Source organism: Pseudophryne corroboree, chromosome 2 (assembly GCF_028390025.1).
Source record: "Pseudophryne corroboree isolate aPseCor3 chromosome 2, aPseCor3.hap2, whole genome shotgun sequence".
In the NCBI taxonomy this organism is placed as follows: domain Eukaryota; kingdom Metazoa; phylum Chordata; class Amphibia; order Anura; family Myobatrachidae; genus Pseudophryne; species Pseudophryne corroboree.
In genome coordinates this window covers 61,992,886-62,017,409 of record NC_086445.1, presented here as the reverse complement: position 1 = coordinate 62,017,409, position 24,524 = coordinate 61,992,886, and the positions used below count along the sequence as shown (strand labels likewise).

The 24,524-nt window shown below is 47.8% G+C and overlaps 1 protein-coding gene across 3 annotated transcripts in view; it reads left to right on the top strand.

Moving 5' to 3' along the window:
* Positions 1–24,524, top strand: part of ME3 (malic enzyme 3) — a 336,344-nt gene that overhangs the window by 255,879 nt on the left and 55,941 nt on the right. For all 3 annotated transcript variants that reach the window (XM_063951375.1, XM_063951373.1, XM_063951374.1), the window contains one exon: positions 17,454–17,551. In XM_063951375.1, coding sequence (XP_063807445.1) covers positions 17,454–17,551 — 98 coding nt within the window. The remainder of the gene's footprint in view (positions 1–17,453; positions 17,552–24,524) is intronic.

Below are 24,524 nucleotides of genomic sequence, written 5' to 3'. Positions count from 1 at the left end.
ATCTAAATAAGTACATTGGTGGTCATTCCGAGTTGTTCGCTCGCTAGCTGCTTTTAGCAGCATTGCACACGCTAGGCCGCCGCCCTCTGGGAGTGTATTTTAGCTTAGCAGAATTGCGAACGAAAGATTAGCAGAATTGCTACTAAATAATTCTTTGCAGTTTCTGACTAGCTTCAGACCTACTCCTAGACTGCGATCAGCTCGGTCCGTTTAGTTCCTGGTTTGACGTCACAAACACGCCCTGCGTTCGGCCAGCCACTCCCCCGTTTCTCCAGCCACTCCTGCGTTTTTCCCTGGCACGCCTGCGTTTTTTAGCACACTCCCTGAAAACGGCCAGTTTCTGCCCTGAAACACCCACTTCCTGTCAATCACACTACGATCCCTCCAGCGATGAAAAAACGTCGGTCGGCCTTGTGTAAATCTACAAAGTTTTGTGTGAAAGTACTTAGCGCATGCGCATTTTCCACCTAAACGCTGCGTTGCGAAAATCAGCAACGAGCGAACAACTCGGAATGACCAGCATTGTGCCTTATGGTCACCAATGAGGTCAGTCATGTGGTGGTATACGGTTGTGCGTCTGATTGCCCACATGTGTTATGATTGGCAGCCACTAGCACTGGTTTTGCCTATCACATTGGTAATAAATAATTTCATTTGGTCCCGGACCACCATCCCGAAACACCCTTGCAATAGCCTTGCGGTACCCCGGGGTACCTAGGCACACTGTTTGGGAACGACTGTATTAGGGAATATAAATTTTAAGTTCCAGTGGGGCAGGGAATAGTGCGAGTGGGCCAGTGTTCTCTCTACAGCACTGCACAGTAAGTCTGTACTATGTAAATAACTCATAATAATAGTATGATCTGTGGGGGTCATTCCGACCCGTTCGCACGCAGCGGTTTATCGCTGCAGTGCGGAATGTGCATGCGCGGCGGCCGCAGTGCGCGTGTACGACGTTGCGGGTTACGTCGCGTCTTGGGAAGGAAGCTGTCGCAGAGCTGACCGCGAAGAAGCTGGGCAGGAAGAAAGGCGTACCTGGGCGGATCCGGACCGTTGGAGACCGTTTTCGGGGAGTGGAGAAGAAAACGCAGGCGTGTCCAGGAGAACGGAGGGCGGATGTCTGACATCAAAGCCGGCTCCAGCATCGCCTAGATCGTCGCACAGGGTAAGTATGTCCAGGGCTGGTCTACTTGTGCTTGAGATTTTTTAAGCTTAGCAGGGCAGCACAAGCGATCGCACCCCTGCTAAGCTAAAATACACTCCCCACAGGCGTGTACTAGTTGATCGCAACAGCAGAAAAAAGTTGCTGGCTGCGATCAACTTGGAATGACCACCTGTATCCTTTAATGTTGCTGTTGATAGCATATCGTTGTCATGTTTTGCATATGTGCTTTGAGGCTGTAATTTTCTTGCAGTCACAGACAGGTTTAATGCAGAGCATTTAGCAGAAATATTGCTGATTTCGTTTGGTAGACAAAATAGATTAATTGCAGATTTTTACTAAAAACTACACAAGACTACACACATTTAGCAGTTGTAGATGTTGATACAGTGCCCCCTAGTGGTTATCTATAACACGGCCCTCATTTAATTTAATTTATATATTGGGACCATTGTAACATGATTATTACGTTAAAGAGAAACTATGATAAAAAAGTGCATTTTTTATTGACATTACTATTGTCAGCTGCAATTTCAATAAAAAAATAATGCTATTTTTCCCCCCATATACTAACGTTAGCGTGCACCCATCATCTGTGCACAGCTGGTTTACAGGCTGAACTAATGTGTATTACAATGCATCTAATTGATTCACTAGACCAGTGGTTCTCAAACTCGGTCCTCAGGACCCCACACGGTTCACGTTTTCCATGTCACCCAGCAGCTGCACTGTGTATCACCAACTGTCACATTTTAAAAATCTACAGGTGACCTGCAAAACATGAACCGTGTGGGGTCCTGAGGACCGAGTTTGAGAACCTGTGCACTAGACCAGGCCTGGCCAACCTGTGGCTCTCCAGATGTTGTGAAACTACACATACCAGCATGCCCTGCCACAGTTTTAGCATTCCCTAATAACAAAACTGTGGCAAAGCATGATGGGATTTGTAGTTTTACAACAGCTGGAGAGCCACAGGTTGGCCAGGCCTGCACTACACTGTAGCAATCTGAATTATCACAGATTTGCTAACTACCTGACAGTATGTGACAGACGCATTCATTGTTATTTACTATGAAAGTAGAAACACAAAAACTGCAGCAGTCGGTGCAGTGATGGCAACTTGATACTTCAAGGCTGCATGGGTGGCCCTGTAACCTTTAAAAGGGCCCCTCATTACCCTTAATATGATCAGTAAGTTAACAATACATTCTTATCTCAAAATATCTCCCAACCCGGCCTCTTCGCTCTTCACAAGACCTGCGTCTCTCATCCACACTCATACTCGCTCCCACTCACGATTGCAGGACTTTCATTGGGCTGCTCCCACTCTGTGGAATGCCCTACCACGTACAATAATACCCCTTTTACACCACCTGAAATATCCCGGGATTTTGCACGGGAGAGCGCAAAATCCCGGGACTGCAGGCGGTGTAAAAGGGTCCTTCTCCTAAACCCCGGGTCCACTTTCCCGGGTATCCAACACTGCAAATACGCAGGGTTGGACCCGGGTAAGACCCGGGAAGGAGGCGGTGTAAATGGGTAAGCCTGGTCAGCTGACCCGGCACCCATTTACAGCATGGCAAACCTCCCGTACTGCAGTGTCCGGCGGGCGGTCGGGAGGCTGGGGGTCACGGCGCACGCTGTCTATGCGCCATGCTGGTTGCCATGCTGCGGCTGTAGACATGGCACATGCTGTCTATGCAGACAGCAGCGCCATGTCTGGTGCCTGGAAGCGCCGGAGGCTGGGGGCAGCACAGCAGCTTCCAGATTGCTGTGTTTGCCCCCGCCGAGACGCTCCGGAGTCCCGATCTGCAGTGTGGGCCGGCGCTTGGAGATGACATCATCTCTAAGCGTCGGCCCACAAGACACTGCACCCGGGTGCAGTGTAAACGGTGCCGATCCGGGAATATCCCGGATCGGCACGGCAGTGTAAATGGGGGGAGTCCCGGGTCTGACCATGTTCCAAATCCTGGGTCAGACCCGGGATTTTGGTGTAAAAGGGGTATAAGACTCTCCTCTAGTCTTCAAATCTTCAAGCGTTCCCTGAAAACTCACCTATTCAGACATGCTTATCAAATTCCGGAACCGCTCACATAACCTTCATAGCTTTCCTATCCAATTATATCCCCACTGTACAGTCCCCACAACATATCCTCACATATTTTCTCTTCACTCTCCCTTCCTCCTGACCCTGGTTCATCACTGCTGTGATGTGATATCAGGCAGCCCACCAGGAACCTTTACAATCTGGTGGACAGCTATGCAATAGATAGCACCTATCCTTGTGTATCAATGCCTATTTCCCCATAGAGTGTAAGCTGGCGAGCAGGGCCCTCCTACCTCTATGACTGTTTTTATCTTTACCCAGTTTTGTCTTCTAATTGTGTCCAGTTGTAAAGTGCAATGGAATTTCCTGCGCTATATAAGAAACGGCTAATAAATAATAACTAAATAAATCAAAGAAAAAGACAGCTGTCTGTAGAAACATATAAGCAGGCATACTGCACAAGTGTTAAAGCTATAACATACAGACTTGGCAATAATATGGGAATGAGCTGTGGCAGGTGGAGGCTCGGAGGACCCCATGTTGCCCATTACTGATCTAGTGCATATTCAAAGCAATTATATAGAGCTAGTTTATTGGACCTGACATATGCCAGTCACCTCAGTCCCCACCCCATCCCGCCCTTCACTCTGTCTGGCCCCGCCCCTATTGTTCTGCTCTGCAGTCGCTAAAGCCAGCTCACAGCCCCAGTCCAGCATTTGAGGGCTACATGCAGAAGCAGCCAGTATTTACCTTGCATGCGACTCCAAATGAAGAAGATCAGGAAGGTGACTCAGACGCATGCGCTGCAGAAACACTATCAGCCATATCTGTGAATGTCAGCATAGTGTGAATAGGGCCCATTGTCGTTTCCGTTCCTTGCCTATATATATATATATATTTTATTTTTTTTTGTGTGATCATGTTCCTTTAAGAAGGAGCCATTCCAGCTCTGGGGGGAAGTAATGATGTAACCATCAGGAAAATGCAGATTCCTTCCTATTCTGTCACCTATGATGTCATATATGACGCACGGCTACATGATATAACCAGCCCTTGGGGTGTACCATTATGGAGAGTGTTGCTGTGGTCCTTCAATAGTGTCATTGTCAGTAAGAAACACACCACAGCGAATGCAAGCCTGCAAGACCCGGGGCTGCCACTGGGCCTCCCTTGTGGTTACTTTCCCACTGAATGTAAAAGTAACAGTTTGCTAATAACTCTTTTGGAATCAAAGCGGAAATTGCCGATAATCTCTCTGTTTCCCTCCACCCAGTAGTCAGGGCATAATAAAGTAGCGACATGGCTTGAAATAAAAAGCTGCATGAATGGAAAACGGCAAATAGACAAGGAATATGTGGCCAGATTCCTGAAGCAGTGAAAAAGTTGAATAAGTGGGCCTGTGGAAAAGTTGCTCATGGCAACCAATCAGCTGCTCCGTACAATTATATAGTATGCAAATTATAAATGTTACTTCAATGCTGATTGGTTGCCATGGGCAACTTCTCCACTGGCTCACTTCTCTACACTTTTCACTGCTTCATGAATAGACCCCTCAGATGATAATGATAGGGGGTTGTTGTAGCTTGTGCGTAAAATGGAAATGCACCTTTTTTTTTTTTTTACCACACCTGCGCAATAAATAGATTTACGTATCTTTAGCATTATTTATTATGTACTAACTGTATGCCACCGTGCGTCGTGGTGGCCATGATGGAGGTAGGAGGGGGCGTGTAGACACCACACAGGTGCAATAAAAGTCTATGCGAGCAAAATGAATCCTTGCTGATCACCAGAGGCAGTATATAGGACACACTGATGGTGACGGTACATCTGATTGGCTGAACACGTGTAAATCCCTCCTCTCTGTGCTAATTGTATATAATGTTGAGGACCCAGAAGCTGACCTGGTGTAACACTGACCGTACGTGCTACTATTGATAACACCTTTCAAGATTAAAGCTGTTCAGAGTTTTATTATTAGTTTGTTCTCAATGAAACGTTGCTCATTTTTAATAATACGCCTGCAAATACACCATGGGTCAGATTTACTATGCCTCGTTTTGTATTTAATATAATTGCCCTTTTAAATTCTGCAGCTGAAACTGCTGAAGACGCAGCGGCATAGAGGGGGTGGGGCAGCGGATATAGAGGGGGTGGGGCTGGACAGAGCTGGGGGGCGGGGCAGACTGGACTGACCTTTATCATTTTGTTTGTTTCTCTATCGTCCTAAGTGGATGCTGGGGTTCCTGAAAGGACCATCGGGGAATAGCGGCTCCGCAGGAGACAGGGCACAAAAAAGTAAAGCTTTTACCAGATCAGGTGGTGTGCACTGGCTCCTCCCCCTATGACCCTCCTCCAGACTCCAGTTAGATTTTGTGCCCGAACGAGAAGGGTGCAATCTAGGTGGCTCTCCTAAAGAGCTGCTTAGAGAAAGTTTAGCTTAGGTTTTTTACTTTACAGTGAGTCCTGCTGGCAACAGGATCACTGCAACGAGGGACTTAGGGGAGAAGTAGTGAACTCACCTGCGTGCAGAGTGGATTTGCTGCTTGGCTACTGGACACTAGCTCCAGAGGGACGATCACAGGTACAGCCTGGATGGTCACCGGAGCCGCGCCGCCGGCCCCCTTGCAGACGCTGAAGAGAGAAGAGGTCCAAAATCGGCGGCTGAAGACTCCTGAGTCTTCATAAAGGTAGCGCACAGCACTGCAGCTGTGCGCCATTTTCCTCTCAGCACACTTCACACAACAGTCACTGAGGGTGCAGAGCGCTGGGGGGGGCGCTCTGAGAGGCAAATAAAAACCTTATTAGAGGCAAAAAATACCTCACATATAGCCCACAGAGGCTATATGGAGATATTTAACCCCTGCCTAACTTCAAAAATAGCGGGAGACGAGCCCGCCGAAAAAGGGGCGGGGCCTATCTCCTCAGCACACAGCGCCATTTTCTCTCACAGAAAAGCTGGAGAGAAGGCTCCCAGGCTCTCCCCTGCACTGCACTACAGAAACAGGGTTAAAACAGAGAGGGGGGGCACTGATTTTGGCGATATTGTATATATATAAAAGATGCTATAAGGGAGAAACACTTATATAAGGTTGTCCCTATATAATTATAGCGTTTTTGGTGTGTGCTGGCAGACTCTCCCTCTGTCTCCCCAAAGGGCTAGTGGGTCCTGTCCTCTGTCAGAGCATTCCCGGTGTGTGTGCTGTGTGTCGGTACGTGTGTGTCGACATGTATGAGGACGATGTTGGTGAGGAGGCGGAGAAATTGCCTGTAATGGTGATGTCACTCTCTAGGGAGTCGACACCGGAATGGATGGCTTATTTAGAGAATTACGTGAGAATGTCAACACGCTGCAAGGTCGGTTGACGACATGAGACGGCCGACAATCTATTAGGACCGGTCCAGGCGTCTCAGAAACACCGTCAGGGGTTTTTAAAAAAAAAAAAAAAAACGCCCATTTACCTCAGTCGGTCGACACAGACACAGACACGGACACTGAATACAGTGTCGACGGTGAATAAACAAACGTATTTCTCATTAGGGCCACACGTTAAGGGCAATGAAGGAGGTGTTACGTGTTTCTGATACTACAAGTACCACAAGAAAGGGTATTATGTGGGAGTGAAAAAACTACCTGTAGTTTTTCCTGAATCAGATAAAAAAATAAAATGAAGTGTGTGATGATGCGTAGGGTTACCCCGATAGCAAATATTGGCGTTATACCCTTTCCCGCCAGAAATTAGGGTACGTTGGGAAACACCCCTTAGGGTGATAAGGCGCTCACACGCTTATCAAGTGGCGTTACCGTCTCCAGATACGGCCGCCCTCAAGGAGCCAGCTGATAGGAAGCTGGAAAAATATCCTAAAAAGTATATACACACATACGGTGGTTATACTGCGACCAGCGATCGCCATCAGCCTGGAGATGCAGTGCTGGGTTGGCTTGGTCGGATTCCCTGACTGAAAATATTTTATTCATGTACAGCATTTAATAGGATGCATTCTATATATATGTATGTGAGATGCACAGAGGGATATTTGCTCTCTGGCATCAAGATAAGTGCGTTGTCCATATCTCCCAGAAGATGTCAGGGACACGACAGTGGTCAGGTGATACAGATCCCATACGGCAGATGGAAGTATTGCTGTATAAAGGGAAGGAGTTATTTGGGGGTCGGTCCATCGGACCTGGGGACCACAGCAACAGCTGGGAAATCCAACCTTTTTTACCCCAAGTTACATCTCAGCTAAAAAAGACACCGTCTTTTCAGCCTCAATCTTTCCTTTCCCATGAGGGCATGCAGGCAAAAGGCCAGTCATATCTGCCCAGACATAGAGGTAAGGGAAGTAGACTGCAGCAGGCAGCCCTTTCCCAGGAAAAGAAGCCCTCCACCGCGTCTGCCAAGTCCTCAGCATGACGCTGGGGCCGTGCAAGCGGACTCAAGGTGGGGGGGTAGTCTCAAGAGTCTCAGGGCGCAGTGGGATCACTCGCAAGTTGACCCCTAGATCGTACGAGTATTATCCCAGGGGTAAAGATTGGAGAGTCGAGACATCTTCTCCTCGCAGGTTCCTGAAGTCTGCTTTACCAACGGCTCCCTCCGACAGGGAGGCAGCATTGGAAACAATTCACAAGCTGTATATCCAGCAGGTGATAATCAAAGTACCCCTCCTACGACAAGGAAAAGGGTATTATTTTTCCACACTATATTGTGGTACTGAAGCCAGACGGCTTGGTGACACATTGTCTAAATCTAAAATGTTTTGAACACTTACATAAAAGGTTCAAATCGAGATAAAGTCACTCAGAGCAGTGATAGCGAACCGGAAAAAAGGGGACTATATGGTGTCCCTGGACATCAAGGATTACCTCCATGTCCAAATTTTGTCCTTCTCATCAAGGGTACCTCTGGTTCGTGGTACAGAACTGTCAATATCAGTTTCAGACGATGCCGTTTGAATTATCCACGGCACCCCGGGCCTTTTTACCAAGGTAATGGCCGAAAAGATGTTTCTTCAAAGAAAAAAGGCATCTAAATTATCCCTTACTTGCACGACCTAAAAAGGGCAAGTTCCAGAGAACAGTTGGAGGTCGGAAGAGCACTATCTAAAGTAGTTCTTCGACGGCACGACTGGATTCTAAATATTCCAAGAATCGCAGCTGTTTTCCGACGATACGTCTGCTGTTCCTAGGGATGATTCTGGACACGGTTCAGAAAAAGGTTTTTCTTCCCGAGGAAAAAGCCAAGGAGTTATCCGACCTGTCAGGAACCTCCTAAAACCAGGAAAGGTGTCTGTACATCAATGCACAAGAGTCCTGGGAAAAATGGTGGCTTTTTACGAAGCAATTCCATTCGGCAGATTCCATGCAAGAATTTTCCAAAGGGATCTGTTGGACAAATGGTCAGGGTCGCATCCTCAGATGCACCTGCGAATAACCCTGTCGCCAAGGACAAGGGTATATCTTCTGTGGTGGTTGCAAAAGGCTCATCTATTGGAGGGCCGCAGATTCGGCATACAGGATTTGATCCTGGTGACCACGGACGCCAGCCTGAGAGGTTGGGGGAGCAGTCACACAAGGAAGAAACTTCCAGGGGGTATGGACGAACCTGGAAAAGTCTCTTCACATAAACATTCTGGTACTAAGAGCAATCTAAAATGCTCTAAGCCAGGCGGAACCACTCCTGCAAGGAAAACCGGTGTTGATTCAGTCGGACAACATCACGGCGGTCGCCCATGTAAACAGACAGGGCGGCACAAGAAGCAGGAGTGCAATGGCAGAAGCTACCAAGATTCTTCGCTGGGCGGAGAATCACGTAATAGCACTGTCAGCAGTGTTCTTCCCGGGCGTGGACAACTGGGAAGCAGACTTCCTCAGCAGACACGATCTTCACCCGGGAGAGGGGGGTCTTCATCCAGAAGTCTTCCACATGCTAGTAAACTGTTGGGAAAGACCAATGGTAGACATGATGGCGTCTCGCCTCAACAAGAAACTGGACAAGTATTGCGCCAGGTCAAGAGATCCACAGGCAATAGCTGTGGACGCACTGGTAACACCTTGGGTGTACAAATCAGTATATGTGTTTCCTCCTCTGCCTCTCATACCAAAGGTATTGAAGATTATACGGTGAGGAGGAGTAAGAACAATACTAGTGGCTCCGGATTGGCCAAGAAGGACTTGGTACCCGGAACTTCAAGAGTTGGTCACGGACGACCCGTGCCCTCTACTTCTGAGAAGGGACCTGCTACAACAGGGTCCCTGTCTCTTTCAAGACTTACCGCGGCTGCGTTTGACGGCATGGCGGTTGAACGCCAGATCCTAAAAGGGAAAGGCATTCCAGAAGAAGTCATTCCTACCTTGATTAAGGCAAGGAAGGAAGTCACCGCGAAACATTATCACCGCATTTGGCGAAAATATGTCGCGTGGTGCGAGGATCGGAGTGTTCCGACGGAGGAATTTCAACTGGGTCGTTTCCTACATTTCCTACAATCAGGATTGTCTATGGGTCTCAAATTGAGATCTATTAAGGTTCAAATTTCGGCCCTGTCAATATTCTTCCAAAAAGAATTGGCCTCAGTTCCTGAGGTACAGACTTTTGTTAAAGGAGTACTGCATATACAGCCTCCTGTGGTGCCTCCGGTGGCACCGTGGGATCTAAATGTAATTTTAGATTTCCTCAAATCCCATTGGTTTGAACCATTGAAAAAGGTGGATTTTAAATATCTCACATGGAAAGTGACTATGTTACTGGCCCTGGCTTCCGCCAGGAGAGTATCTGAATTGGCGGCTTTATCTTATAAAAGCCCTTATCTAATCTTCCATTCGGATAGGGCAGAACTGAGGACTCGTCCGCATTTTCTCCCTAAGGTGGTATCAGCGTTTCACCTGAACCAACCTATTGTGGTGCCTGCGGCCACTGGCGACTTGGAGGACTCCAAGTTGTTGGACGTTGTCAGAGCCTTAAAAATATACATTTCAAGGACGGCTGAAGTCAGAAAATCTGACTCGCTGTTGATACTATATGCACCCAACAAGTTGGGTGCCCCTGCTTCTAAGCAGACGATTGCTCGTTGGATTTGTAACACAATTCAACTTGCTCATTCTGTGGCAGGCCTGCCACAGCCTAAATCTGTTAAGGCCCATTCCACAAGGAAGGTGGGCTCATCTTGGGCGGCTGCCCGAGGGGTCTCGGCATTACAATTCTGCCGAGCAGCTACGTGGTCGGGGGAAAACACGTTTGTAAAATTCTACAAATTTGATACCCTGGCAAAAGAGGACTTGGAATTCTCTCATTCGGTGCTGCAGAGTCATCCGCACTCTCCCGCCCGTTTGGGAGCTTTGGTATAATCCCCATGGTCCTTTCAGGAACCCCAGCATCCACTTAGGACGATAGAGAAAATAAGAATTTACTTACCGATAATTCTATTTCTCGGAGTCCGTAGTGGATGCTGGGCGCCCATCCCAAGTGCGGATTATCTGCAATACTGTACATAGTTATTGTTAACAAATTCGGGTTATATTGTTAAGGAGCCATCTTTAAGAGGCTCTTTCTGTTATCATACTGTTAACTGGGTTTAGATCACAAGTTGTACGGTGTGATTGGTGTGGCTGGTATGAGTCTTACCCGGGATTCAAATTGCCTCCCTTATTGTGTACGCTCGTCCGGGCACAGTACCTAACTGGAGTCTGGAGGAGGGTCATAGGGGGAGGAGCCAGTGCACACCACCTGATCTGGTAAAAGCTTTACTTTTTTGTGCCCTGTCTCCTGCGGAGCCGCTATTCCCCGATGGTCCTTTCAGGAACCCCAGCATCCACTACGGACTCCGAGAAATAGAATTATCGGTAAGTAAATTCTTATTTTTCATTTCAGTATAATTTTCCTTTAATTAGAATTGATAATTAACCATGTTACTTCGTCAATTGCTTAAAATAAAGTCTAATTGAGATGAGGGACCCAGAGGAGGAGAGATGGGGGGAGCCGCCGGGAGACCAGCGGGGACAGCCGCCGGCAGACGGAGGAGATCAGTGCTACAGTAGCGCTGCAGAAGGATGTCTCACAGCCGCCAGACCTCACGGCAGTGTCCACCCGGCTCCAGCAAGCGTGACCTCACTTGCTGGAGCCGGGTGGACGCTGCTGTGAGCGGCGCGGCTGTGAAACATCCTACTACAGCGCTGTGCTGTAGCGCTGATATCCTCTGGCTGCCCGCGGCTGTCCCCCGTCTCCCTGCGGCTCCCCCCCCCCCTCTCCTCCTCTGGGTCCCACATCTCAGTCCGACATTTTTTTATGTCGGACTGAGATGGTGGAAAAGGGGGCCAAAACCTGTCGGTTTTGGCCCCGTTTATGACACAAGCACGTGGATCGGCAGCTATTCCGCCGATCCACGTGCTTTCCGACAAGTCGAATTCCTCGACTTGTCGAATATATTGAATAGGTTGGAACCCCTTCCGACCTAAAGAAAAGTCGAAAACTGCCGTCTTTTCGACAGATGGCAGGTTTCGACGTCAATTGAATATACCCCTTAACCTTTTTTAACGTAGTGTAATAAAGCTTAATTTGAGTATACTTGCTGTCTCTATATTTACTATAGCACATAGTACTATACACCCCGATGTATTCCCTGTGGAACCCAGGGTACTCGCAGAAAGAGATTTAACAATGGTAAGTCTACCATAAATCTCCTTTTTTTTCACGACACTCCTAGGATAAAACATTTTTATTGATACATTTAAAAAAAAAAAAATCAAATTAAGTACATTGTGCCTTACGGTCACCAATGAGGTCAGTCATGTGGTGGTATACGGTTGTGCTTCTGATTGCCCACATGTGTTATGATTGGCAGCCACTAGCACTGGTTTTGCCTATCACATTGATCATAAATGATTTCATTTGGTCCCGGACCACCTTCCCGAAACACCCTTGCAAGAGCCTTGCGGTACCCCGGGGTGCCTAGGCACACTGTTTGGGAATGACTGTATTAGGGAATATCGATTTTAATTTCCAGTGGGGCAGGGAATAGTGTGAATGGGCCAGTATTCTCTCTAAAGCACTGCACAATAAGTATGTGCTATGTAAGTAACTCATAATAATAGTATGATCTGTGAGGGTGCGGAATGCGCATGCGCGGCGGCCACAGTGCGCGTGTGCGACGTTGCCCGGCGACAGGGGTCGTCGGGTTACGTCGCGTCTTGAGAAGGAAGCGGTCGCAGAGCTGACAGCAAAGAAGATGGGCAGGAAGAAGGCGGACCTGGGCGTCACCGCAGCATTTCCAGACGTTTTCAGGGAGTGGATTTGAAAACGCAGGCGTGTCCAGAAGAACGGAGGGCGAATGTCTGACGTCAAAGCCGGCTCCTGCATCGCTGAGATCGTCGCACAGGGTAAGTATGTCCAGGGCTGGTCTACTTGTGCTTGAGATTTTTTAAGCTTAGCAGGGCTGCACAAGCGATCGCAGCCCTGCTAAGCTAAAATACACTCCCCCATAGGCGTGGACTAGTTGATCGCAACAGCAGAAAAAAGTTGCTGGCTGCGATCAACTCGGAATGACCACCTGTATCCTTTCATTTTGCTGTTGATAGCATATCGTTGTCATGTTTTGCATATGTGTTTTGAGGCTGTAATTTTCTTGCAGTCACAGACAGGTTTAATGCAGAGCATTTAGCAGAAATATTGCTGATTTCGTTTGGTAGACAAAATAGATTAATTGCAGATTTTTACTAAAAACTACACAAGACTACACACATTTAGCAGTTGTAGATGTTGATACAGTGCCCCCTAGTGGTTATCTTTAACACGGCCCTCATTTAATTTAATTTACGGTATATATTGGTACCATTGTAACATGATTATTACGTTAAAGAGAAACTATGATAAAAAATAGTGCAATTTTTATTGACATTACTATTATCAGCTGCAATTTCATTAAAAAAAGAATGCGATTTTCCCCCCCATATCCTAACGTTAGCGTGCACCCATCATCTGTGCGCAGCTGGTTTACAGGCTGAACTAATGTGTACAGGGCCGGTTCTACACCTTGTGGCGCCCATTGCGAAAGTTACCACTGGCGCCCCCCTCCCCGTGCGGCAAAACAGGGGCGTGGCTTCATAGGAGAGGGTCGTGGCCACAGTTATGCCCCCAGTAGCTGTGCCCCCAGATTTTCCCCAAGTAGTTGTGCCCCCCTGTACTTGTGCCCCCCAGTAGCTGTGACCCCAGTAGTTGTGCCCCCAGCAGCTGTGCCCCGTTAATTTGCCCCCAGTAGCTGTTCCCCCTGTAACTGTTCCCCCTGTAGCAGTGCCCCTAGAAGTTGTGCCCCCTGTAGCAGTGCCCCTTGTAGTAGTGCCCCCAGTAGCTGTTCCCCCTGTAGCAGTGCCCCCAGTAGTAGCGCCGCTTTGAAACCCTAAAAGAAAAAACACAATACTTACCAGCCTCGCTCCTGCTTCTGGACCGCTGCTGCTGTCTCCAGGCGCCGGCTCATCTCTATGGGAGAGACGTCATAACGTCTCTCCCATAGCAGTGCCGCACTGACACTAGGGGTCAATTTTGACCTCTATCGTGAGTCAACGACGCCGGCTGCAGCGGGCGCACACGGCGCTCGCTGCAGCCGGGAGCCGGGGAAAGAGGGAGGATAATTAGTAGCGGTTCTTGCCACGGCGGCGGCGCCCTCGGGGTAGCAGCGCCCCAGGCAAAAAGCCTGCTTGCCCGTAGCAAGAGCCGCTACTGTATGTGTATTACAATGCATCTAGTTGATTCACTAGACTGTTGCAATCTGTATTATCACAGATTTGCTAACTACCTAACAGTCTGTGACAGACACATTCATAGTCATTTACTATGAAAGTAGAAACACAAAAACTGCAGCAGTCGGTGCAGTGATGGCAACTTGATACTTCAAGGCTGCATGGGTGGCCCTATAACCTTTAAAAGGGCCCCTTTATATGAGCAGTAAGTTTACAATACATTCTTATCTCTCAACCCGGCCCCTTCGCTCTTCACAAGACCTGCGTCTCTCATCCACACTCATTACTCGCTCCCATGCACGATTACAGGACTTTCTTCGGGCTGCACCCACTCTGTGGAATGCCCTGCCACGCACAATAAGACTCTCCTCTAGTCTCCAAACTTTCAAGCGTTCCCTGAAAACTCACCTCTTCAGACATGCTTATCAAATTCCAGAACCGCTCACATAATCTTCATAGCTTTCCTATCCAATTATATCCCCACAGTACAGTCCACACATATCCTCACATATTTTCTTTATTCACTCTCCCTTCCTCCTGACCCTGGTTCATCACTGCTGTGATGTGATATCATGCAGCCCACCAAGAACTTTTACAATCTGGTGGACAACTATGGCAATAGATAGCACCTATCCTTGTGTATCAATGCCTATTTCCCCATAGATTGTAAACTTGAGAGCAGGGCCCTGCTACCTCTATGAATGTTTGTCTTTACCCAGTTCTGTCTTCTAATTGTGCCCAGTTGTAAAGTGCAACGGAATTTGCTGCGCTATATAAGAAACGGATAATAAATAATAACTAAACAAATCAAAGAAAAAGATAGCTGTCTGTAGTAACATATAAGCAGGCAACTGCACAAGTGTTAAAGCTGTAACAAACAGACTTGCCAATAATATGGGAATGAGCTGTGGCAGGTGGAAGCTCGGAGAGCCACATGTTGCCCATTACTGATCTAGTGCATGTTCAAGGCAATTATATAGAGCTAGTTTATTGGACCTGACATATGCCTGTCACCTCAGTCCCCACCCCATCCCGCCCTGTCTGGCCCCGCCCCTATTGTTCTGTTCTGCAGTCGCTAAAGCCAGCTCAAAGTACCTGTCCAGCATTTGAGGGCTACATGCAAAACAGCCAGTATTTACCTTGCATGCAAAATACATAAATGTAATTGCACCCCTCGCATTGCAGCGTGGTTCGTCCAGGCGCTTCTTTTTAGCCACCCCCCCCCATTCCTCCAACTCACCAGGAACGCCCCTTTAGTGTCTGCTACCGTGTGTCTAAATCTGATCTGCGACTCTGAAGAAGATCAGGAGGGTGACTCAGGCGCATGCGCTGCAGAAAAACTATCAGCCATATCTGTGAATGTCAGCATAGTGTGAATAGGGCCCATTGTCGTTTCCGTTCCTTGCCTATATATATATTTTTGTGATCATGTTCCTTTAAGAAGGAGCCAGCTCTGGGGGGAAGTAATGATGTAACCATTAGGAAAATGCAGATTCCTTCCTACTCTGTCACCTATGATGTCATATATGATGCACGGCTACATGATATAACCAGCCCTTGGGGTGTACCATTATGGAGAGTGTTGCTGTGGTCCTTCAAGGGTGTCATTGTCAGTAAGAAACACACCACAGCGAATGCAAGCCTGCGAGACCCGGGGCTGCCACTGGGCCTCCCTTGTGGTTACTTTCCCACTGAATGTAAAAGTAACAGTTTGCTAATAACTCTTTTGGAATCAAAGCGGAAATTGCTGATAATCCCTATGTTTCCCTCCACCCAGTAGACAGGGCATAATAAAGTAGCGACATGGCTTGTAATAAAAAGCTGCATGAATGGTAAACGGCAAATAGACACGGAATATGTGGCCAGATTTATGAAGCAGTGAAAAGGTTGAAGAAGTTAGCCTGTGGAAAAGTTGCCCATGGCAACCAATCAACTGCTCCGTACAATTATATAGTATGCAAATTATAAAAATGTTACGTCAATGCTGATTGGTCTCCACTGGCTCACTTCTCTACACTTTTCACTGCTTCATGAATAGACCCCTCAAATGATAATGATAGGGGGTTGTTGTAGCTTGTGCGTAAAATGGAAATGCACCTTTTTTTTTTACCACACCTGCGCAATAAACAGATTTACGCATCTTTAGCATTATTTATTATGTACTGTACTAACTGTATGCCACCGTGCGTCGTGATGGCCAGGATGGAGGTAGGAGGGGGGGGGGGGGGTGTAGACACCACACAGGTGCAATAAAAGTCTATGCGAGCAAAATTAATCCTTGCTGATCACCAGAGGCAGTATATAGGACACACTGATGGTGACTGTACATCTGATTGGCTGAACACGTGTAAATCCCTCCTCTCTGTGCTAATTGTATATAATGTTGGTGACCCAGAAGCTGACCTGGTGTAACACTGACCGTACGTACTGCTATTGACAACACCTTTCAAGATTAAAGCTGTTCAGAGTTTTATTATTAGTTTGTTCTCAATGAAACGTTGCTCATTTTTAATAATACGCCTGCAAATACACCATGGGTCAGATTTACTATGCCTGGTTTTGTATTTAATATAATTACCCTTTTAAATTCTGCAGCTGAAACTGCTGAAGCCGCAGCGGCATAGAGGGGGTGGGGCAGCGGATATAGAGGGGGTGTGGCTGGACAGAGCTGGGGGGCGGGGCAGACTGGACTGACCTTTATCATTTTGTTTGTTTTCATTTCAGTATAATTTTCCTTTACTTAGAATTGATAATTAACCATGTTACTTCGTCAATTGCTTAAAATAAAGTCTAATTGAGATGAGGGACCCAGAGGAGGAGAGATGGGGGGAGCCGCCGGGAGACCAGCGGGGACAGCCGCCGGCAGACGGAGGAGATCAGTGCTCCAGTAGCGCTGCAGAAGGATGTCTCACAGCCGCCAGACCTCACGGCAGTGTCCACCCGGCTCCAGCAAGCGTGACCTCACTTGCTGGAGCCGGGTGGACGCTGCTGTGAGCGGCGCGGCTGTGAAACATCCTACTACAGTGCTGTGCTGTAGCGCTGATCTCCTCTGGCTGCCCGCGGCTGTCCCCCGTCTCCCTGCGGCTCCTCCCCCTCTCCTCCTCTGGGTCCCACACCTCAGTCCGACATTTTTTTATGTCGGACTGAGATGGTGGAAAAAGGGGCCAAAACCTGTCGGTTTTGGCCCCGTTTATGACACAAGCACGTGGATCGGCAGCTATTCCGCCGATCCACGTGCTTTTTACGACAAGTCGAATTCCTCGACTTGTCGAATATATTGAATAGGTTGGAACCCCTTCCGACCTAAAGAAAAGTCGAAAACTGCCGTCTTTTCGACAGACGGCAGGTTTCGACGTCATTTGAATATACCCCTTAACCTTTTTTAACGTAGCGTAATAAAGCTTAATTTGAGTATACTTGCTGTCTCTATATATACTATAGCACATAGTACAGGATGTGTAGAGGACATTACATGAGGACCCCAGTCATTTCCTGTTCTCCCTCCTGTGTTTCAGGGACGGCGTCGGTGGCTGTTGCCGGTATCTTGGCTGCTCTCAGGATCACAAACAACCGACTTTCCGACCATAAATTTGTTTTTCAAGGTGCTGGTGAGGTAAGCACGGTAACGCAGTATACGGAGGTACACCCGCCCACGCAACCAAGTAGCATCAATTATTATTATTGTGTACTTATATTGCGCTAGCAATTACATAGCGCTGTACAGAGAATATTTGTCATCAACATCAGTCCCTGCCCTATTGCAGCTTACAGGCTATGAGGGAGATGTATCAAATCTCCTAAAGAGTGGTGACGTTGACAAGTGCAGAAGTTTCCTTAGGAATGTTAGGGACCCTCCTGATGAGGCCACCTGGCTGTGGTTGGTGGGCCAATGATTGACCAAAAATTATGCTAAGGACCTCAATTTTACTCCATGTTAAATTGCAGAGTTTATTATAATTGCTCTGAGTACCACTGTTTTTAGTGTTTAGGGTGTGCGCCTGCATTTTCTCTTTTTTTTCTGTGTGGCACCCGGAGAAGACCCACGCAAACACGGGGAGAACGTACAAATCACACAGATAAGGCCTGTGAGACAGCAGTGCTAATCACAGTGCCACCATGCTTTGCCAAATGGAACCATGCAAATACAATTACATAATAAGACTCCCTGTTGGAGTCGTCTATTAATGTATAGAAGATATCCGTATTGGACGGTTTGGCTTAGCTCTTGCTCAGGGCTGATGCACGCTAGTTAAACTAGACATACACCTATGTCCTGTCATGAATGTTGGGATTATTTATTGAACACACCTGCACTGATCAGAGACACCTCCCCTCCGCAAAGTGACTTTGATACCACTAGCTGACAGCACTAGTGTCTGTCCGTGAAGCCCAGGGTTGCAGCAACCAGTCTTAGTCCTCTCTGTCCTGCCGCTATACCATGTGACCTGTGCAAGCAGGGCAAAGGTCAGGCAGAGACTACAGATAGCAGGCAGAGAAGCGCCACACATCCGAAGTGCGGCTTCCGTCTTCTATGCTGTATGTACATATAAGTCACTGGCCTACTGCTACACAACAGGCGCGGGATCCTGGATTCGAATTTACCTGGGTGCACTCTGCAATGGTTTTAAAATCATTTTCTCTAACGTCCTAGTGGATGCTGGGGACTCCGTCAGGACCATGGGGAATAGCGGCTCCGCAGGAGACAGGGCACAAAAGCAAGCTTTTAGGATCACATGGTGTGTACTGGCTCCTCCCCCCATGACCCTCCTCCAAGCCTCAGTTAGGTTTTTGTGCCCGGCCGAGAAGGGTGCAATCTAGGTGGCTCTCTTAAAGAGTTACTTAGAAAAAGTTTTTAGGTTCTTTATTTTCAGTGAGTCCTGCTGGCAACAGGCTCACTGCATCGAGGGACTTAGGGGAGAGATTTTCAACTCACCTGCGTGCAGGATGGATTGGATTCTTAGGCTACTGGACATAGCTCCAGAGGGAGTCGGAACACAGGGCTCGCCCTGGGGTTCGTCCCGGAGCCGCGCCGCCGACCCCCCTTGCAGACGCTGAAGATGAAGAGGTCCGGAACCAGGCGGCAGAAGACTCTCAGTCTTCATCAGGTAGCGCACAGCACTGCAGCTGTGCGCCATTGTTGTCAGCACACTTCACACAGCGGTCACGGAGGGTGCAGGGCGCTGGAGGGGGGCGCCCTGGGCAGCAATGTATAATACCTGTATGGCGAAAAATACATCACATATAGCCCTTGAGGCTATATGGATGTATTTAACCCCTGCCAGATATCTAAAACTCCGGAGAAGAAGCCCGCCGAAAAGGGGGCGGGGCCTATTCTCCTCAGCACACAGCGCCATTTTCCCTCACAGAAAGGCTGGTGGGAAGGCTCCCATGTTCTCCCCTGCACTGCACTACAGAAACAGGGTTAAAACAGAGAGGGGGGGGCACTGATTTGGCGATATGTATATATATTAAAATGCTATAAGGGAGGAACACTTATATAAAGGTTGTCCCTGGATAATTATAGCGTTTTGGTGTGTGCTGGCAAACTCTCCCTCTGTCTCCCCAAAGGGCTAGTGGGTCCTGTCCTCTATCAGAGCATTCCCTATGTGTGTGCTGTATGTCGGTACGTGTGTGTCGACATGTATGAGGAAAATATTGGTGAGGAGGCGGAGCAAATTGCCTGTAATGGTGATGTCACTCTCTAGGGAGTCGACACCGGAATGGATGGCTTATTTATGGAAATTACGTGACAATGTCAACACGCTGCAAGCCGGTTGACGACATGAGAGGGCCGGCGAACAAATTAGTATCTGTCCAGGCGTCTCAAACACCGTCAGAGGCTGTAAAATGCCCATTTACCTCAGTCGGTCGACACAGACCCAGACACGGACACTGATTTCAGTGTCGACGGTGAAGAAACAAACGTATTTTCTTTTAGGGCCACACGTTAAGGGCAATGAAGGAGGTGTTACATATTTCTGATACTCCAAGTACCACAAAAAAGGGTATTATGTGTGAGGTGAAAAAACTACCTGTAGTTTTTCCTGAATCAGATAAATTAAATGAAGTGTGTGATGATGCGTGGGTTTCCCCCGATAGAAAATTATTGGCGGTATACCTTTTCCCGCCAGAAGTTAAGGCGCGGTGGGAAACACCCCTCAGGGTGGATAAGGCGCTCACACGCTTATCAGAACAAGTAGCGGTACCATCTACGGATAGGGCCGTACTTAAGGAGCCAGCTGATAGGAGGCTGAAAAATATCCTAAAAAGTATACACACACATGCTGGTGTTATACTGCGACCAGCGATCGCCTCAGCCTGGATGTGCAGAGCTGAGGTGGCTTGGTCGGATTCCCTGACTAAAAATATTGATACCTTTGACAGGGACAGTATTTTATTGACTATAGAGCATTTAAAGGATGCATTTCTATATATGCGAGATGCGCAGAGGGATATTTGCACTCTGGCATCAAGAGTAAATGCGATGTCCATATCTGCAAGAAGATGTTTATGGACACGACAGTGGTCAGGTGATGCAGATTCCAAACGGCACAAAGATGTATTGCCGTATAAAGGGGAGGAGTTATTTGGGGTCGGTCCATGGGACCTGGTGGCCAGGGCAACTGCTGGAAAATCCACCGTTTTTTACCCTAAGTCACATCTCTGCAGAAAAAGACACCGTCTTTTCAGCCTCAGTCCTTTCGTCCCTATAAGAGTCATATCTGCCCAGGGATAGAGGAAAGGGAAGAAGACTGCAGCAGGCAGCCCATTCCCAGGAACAGAAGCCCTCCACCGCTTCTACCAAGTTCTCAGCATGACGCTGGGACCGTACAGGACCCCTGGATCCTACAAGTAGTATCCAAGGGGTACAGATTGGAATGTCGAGAGGTTTCCCCCCTCGCAGGTTCCTGTAGTCTGCTGTACCTATGTCTCCCTCCGACAGGGAGGCAGTATTGAAAACAATTCACAAGCTGTATTCCCAGCAGGTGATAATAAAATTACCCCTCCGACAACAAGGAAAGGGGTATTACTCCACACTATATGGTGGTACTGAAGGCTAGGTGAGACCTATTCTAAATCTGAAAAATTTGAACACTTACAAGGGTTCAAATCCAGATGGAGTCACTCAGAGCAGTGATAGCAAAGAACAAGGGGACTATATGGTGTCCCGGGACATCAGGGATGCTTACCTCCATGTCCCAAAATTTGCCTTTTCTCACCAAGGGTACCTCAGGTTCGTGGTACAGAACTGTCACTATCAGTTTCAAGACGATGCCGTTGGATTGTCCAAGGCACCCCGGGTCCTTACCAAGGTAACGACCGAAAGGAGGATTCGTCTTCAAAGAAAATGGACGACCTCCTGATAAGAACAAGGTCCAGAGAACAGTTGGAGGTCGGAGTAGCACTATCTCAAGTAGTTCTACGACAGCACGGGTGGATTCTAAATATTCCAAAACCGCAGTTGTTCCGACGACACGTCTGCTGGTCCTAGGGATGATTCTGGACACAGTCCAGGAAAAGGTGTTTCTCCCAGAGGAGAAAGCCAGGGAGTTATCCGAGCTAATCGGGATCCTCCTAAAACCAGGAAAAGTGTCAGTGCATCATTGCACAAGAGTCCTGGTAAAAATGGTGGCTTATTACGAAGCGCTTCCATTCGGCAGATTTCACGCAAGAACTCTTCAGTGGGATCTGCTGGACAAATGGTCCGGATCGCATCTTCAGATGCATCAGCGGATAACCCTATATCCAAGGACAAGGGTGTCTCTCCTGTGGTGATTACAGAGTGCTCATCTTCTAGAGGGCCGCAGATTCGGCATTCAGGATTGGATGCTCGTGACCACGGAGGCCAGCCTGAGAGGCTGGGGAGCAGTCACACAAGGAGTGTGATCAAGTCTGGAGAATTCTCTCCACATAAATATACTGGAGCTAAGAGCAAATTTATAATGCTCTAAGCTTAGCAAGACCTCTGCTTCAAGGTCAGCCGGTATTGATCCAGTGGGATAACATCACGGCAGTCGCCCACGTAAACAGAAAGGGCGGCACAAGAAGCAGGAGGGCAGTGGCAAAACTGCAAGGATTTTTCGCTAGGCGGAAAATCATGTGATAGCACTGTCAGCAGTGTTCATTCCGGGAGTGGACGACTGGGAAGCAGACTTCCTCAGCAGGCACGACCTCCACCCGGGAGAGTGGGAACTTCATCGGGAAGTTTTCCGCATGATTGTGAACCGTTGGGAAAGACCAAAGGTGGACATGATGGCGTCCCGCCCGAACAAAAAATGGGACAGGTATTGCGCCAGGTCACGAGACCTTCAGGCGATAGCTGTGGACGTCCTGGTAACACCGTGGGTGTAACAGTCGGTGTATGTGTTCCCTCCTCTGCTTCTCATAACCAAGGTATTGAGAATTATAAGACACAGAGGAGTAAGAACTATACTCGTGGCTCCGGATTGGCCAAGAGGGACTTGGTAACCGGAACTTCAAGAGATGCTCACAGAGGACTAATGGCCTCGGAAGCTAAGAAGGGATTTGCTTTCAGCAAGTACCATGTCTGTTCCAAGAGGAACCGTGGCATCGGCCTTTAAGAAAGGACCTGCTCCAGCAGGGACCTTGTCTGTTCCAAGACTTACCGCGACTGCGTTTGACGGCATGGCGGTTTGAACGCCGGATCCTAAGGGAAAAGGCATTCCGGAAGAGGTCATACCTACCCTGGTCAAAGCCAGGAAGGAGGTGACCGCACAACGTTATCACCACATGTGGTAAAAATATGTTGCGTGGGTGAGGCCAGGAAGGCCCCACGAAAAAATTTCAACTAGGTCGATTTCTGCACTTCCTGCAAACAGGAGTGTCTATGAGCCTCAAATTGGGGTCCATTAAGTTTCAAGTTTCGGCCCTATAGATTTTCTTCCAGAAAGAATTGGCTTCAGTTCCTGAAGTCCAGACGTTTGTCAAGGGAGTATTGCATATACAGCCCTTGTGTGCCTCCAGTGGCACCGTGGGATCTCAACGTAGTGTTGGGATTCCTCAAATCATATTGGTTTGAACCACTCAAATCTGTGGATTTGAAATATCTCACATGGAATGTGACCATGCTGTTGGCCCTGGCCTCGGCCAGGCGATTGTCCAAAATTGGCGGCTTTGTCTTACAAAAGCCCATATTTGATTTTCCATTCGGACAGGGCAGAACTGCGGACTCGTCCCCAGTTTCTTCCTAAGGTGGTGTCAGCGTTTCACCTGAAACAACCTATTGTGGTGCCTGCGGCTACTAGGGACTTGGAGGACTCCAAGTTGCTAGACGTTGTCAGGGCCCTGAAAATATATATATATATATATATATATATAATTCCAGGACGGCTGGAGTCAGAAAGTCTGACTTGCTGTTTATATTGTAGGCACCCAAAAAGCTGGGTGCTCCTGCTTCTAAGCAGACTATTGCTCGTTGGATTTGTAGTACAATTCAGCTTGCACATTCTGTGGCAGGCCTGCCACAGCCAAAATCTGTAAATGCCCATTCCACAAGGAAGGTGGGCTCATCTTGGGCGGCTGCCCGAGGGGTCTCGGCTTTACAACTTTGCCGAGCAGCTACTTGGTCAGGGGCAAACACGTTTGCTAAATTCTACAAATTTGATACCCTGGCTGAGGAGGACCTGGAGTTCTCTCATTCGGTGCTGCAGAGTCATCCGCACTCTCCCACCCGTTTGGGAGCTTTGGTATAATCCCCATGGTCCTGACGGAGTCCCCAGCATCCACTAGGACGTTAGAGAAAATAAGATTTTACTTACCGATAAATCTATTTCTCATAGTCCGTAGTGGATGCTGGGCGCCCATCCCAAGTGCGGATTGTCTGCATTACTTGTACATAGTTATTGTTACAAAAAAATCGGGTTATTATTGTTGTGAGCCATCTTTTTTAGAGGCTACTTCATTGTTATCATACTGTTAACTGGGTTCAAATCACAAGTTGTACGGTGTGATTGGTGTGGCTGGTATGAGTCTTACCCGGGATTCAAGATCCTTCCTTATTGTGTACGCTCGTCCGGGCACAGTACCTAACTGAGGCTTGGAGGAGGGTCATGGGGGGAGGAGCCAGTACACACCATGTGATCCTAAAAGCTTGCTTTTGTGCCCTGTCTCCTGCGGAGCCGCTATTCCCCATGGTCCTGACGGAGTCCCCAGCATCCACTACGGACTATGAGAAATAGATTTATCGGTAAGTAAAATCTTATTTTCAGGGACGTTTTGCTGCTCCGTCAGTGCGCTTATGCTCATCAAACACGACATAGCTTCTTGGCGCACTATCATCCTTATCAAATAATAATAATAATCCTCTTCAATAAATATTTCATTAAAAGTAAAGCCCAAAGAATAATACTGTAAATCCTAAAAATCCTGGAGCTCAGAGCCTGGAATTAGAGGCACTTGGCAGCTGCGCAGATAAATCGGATAATGCACATTTTTGCAGGACACAGATGCATTTTCTTTCATTTATAATTACAAAGACATTGGCAAAACCTATTTTCTCCTTCCCTGTGAATCCTTTCATTAATTCTTCATTCATATTTTTCCTATCTCTGTTTTCTTTCATCATT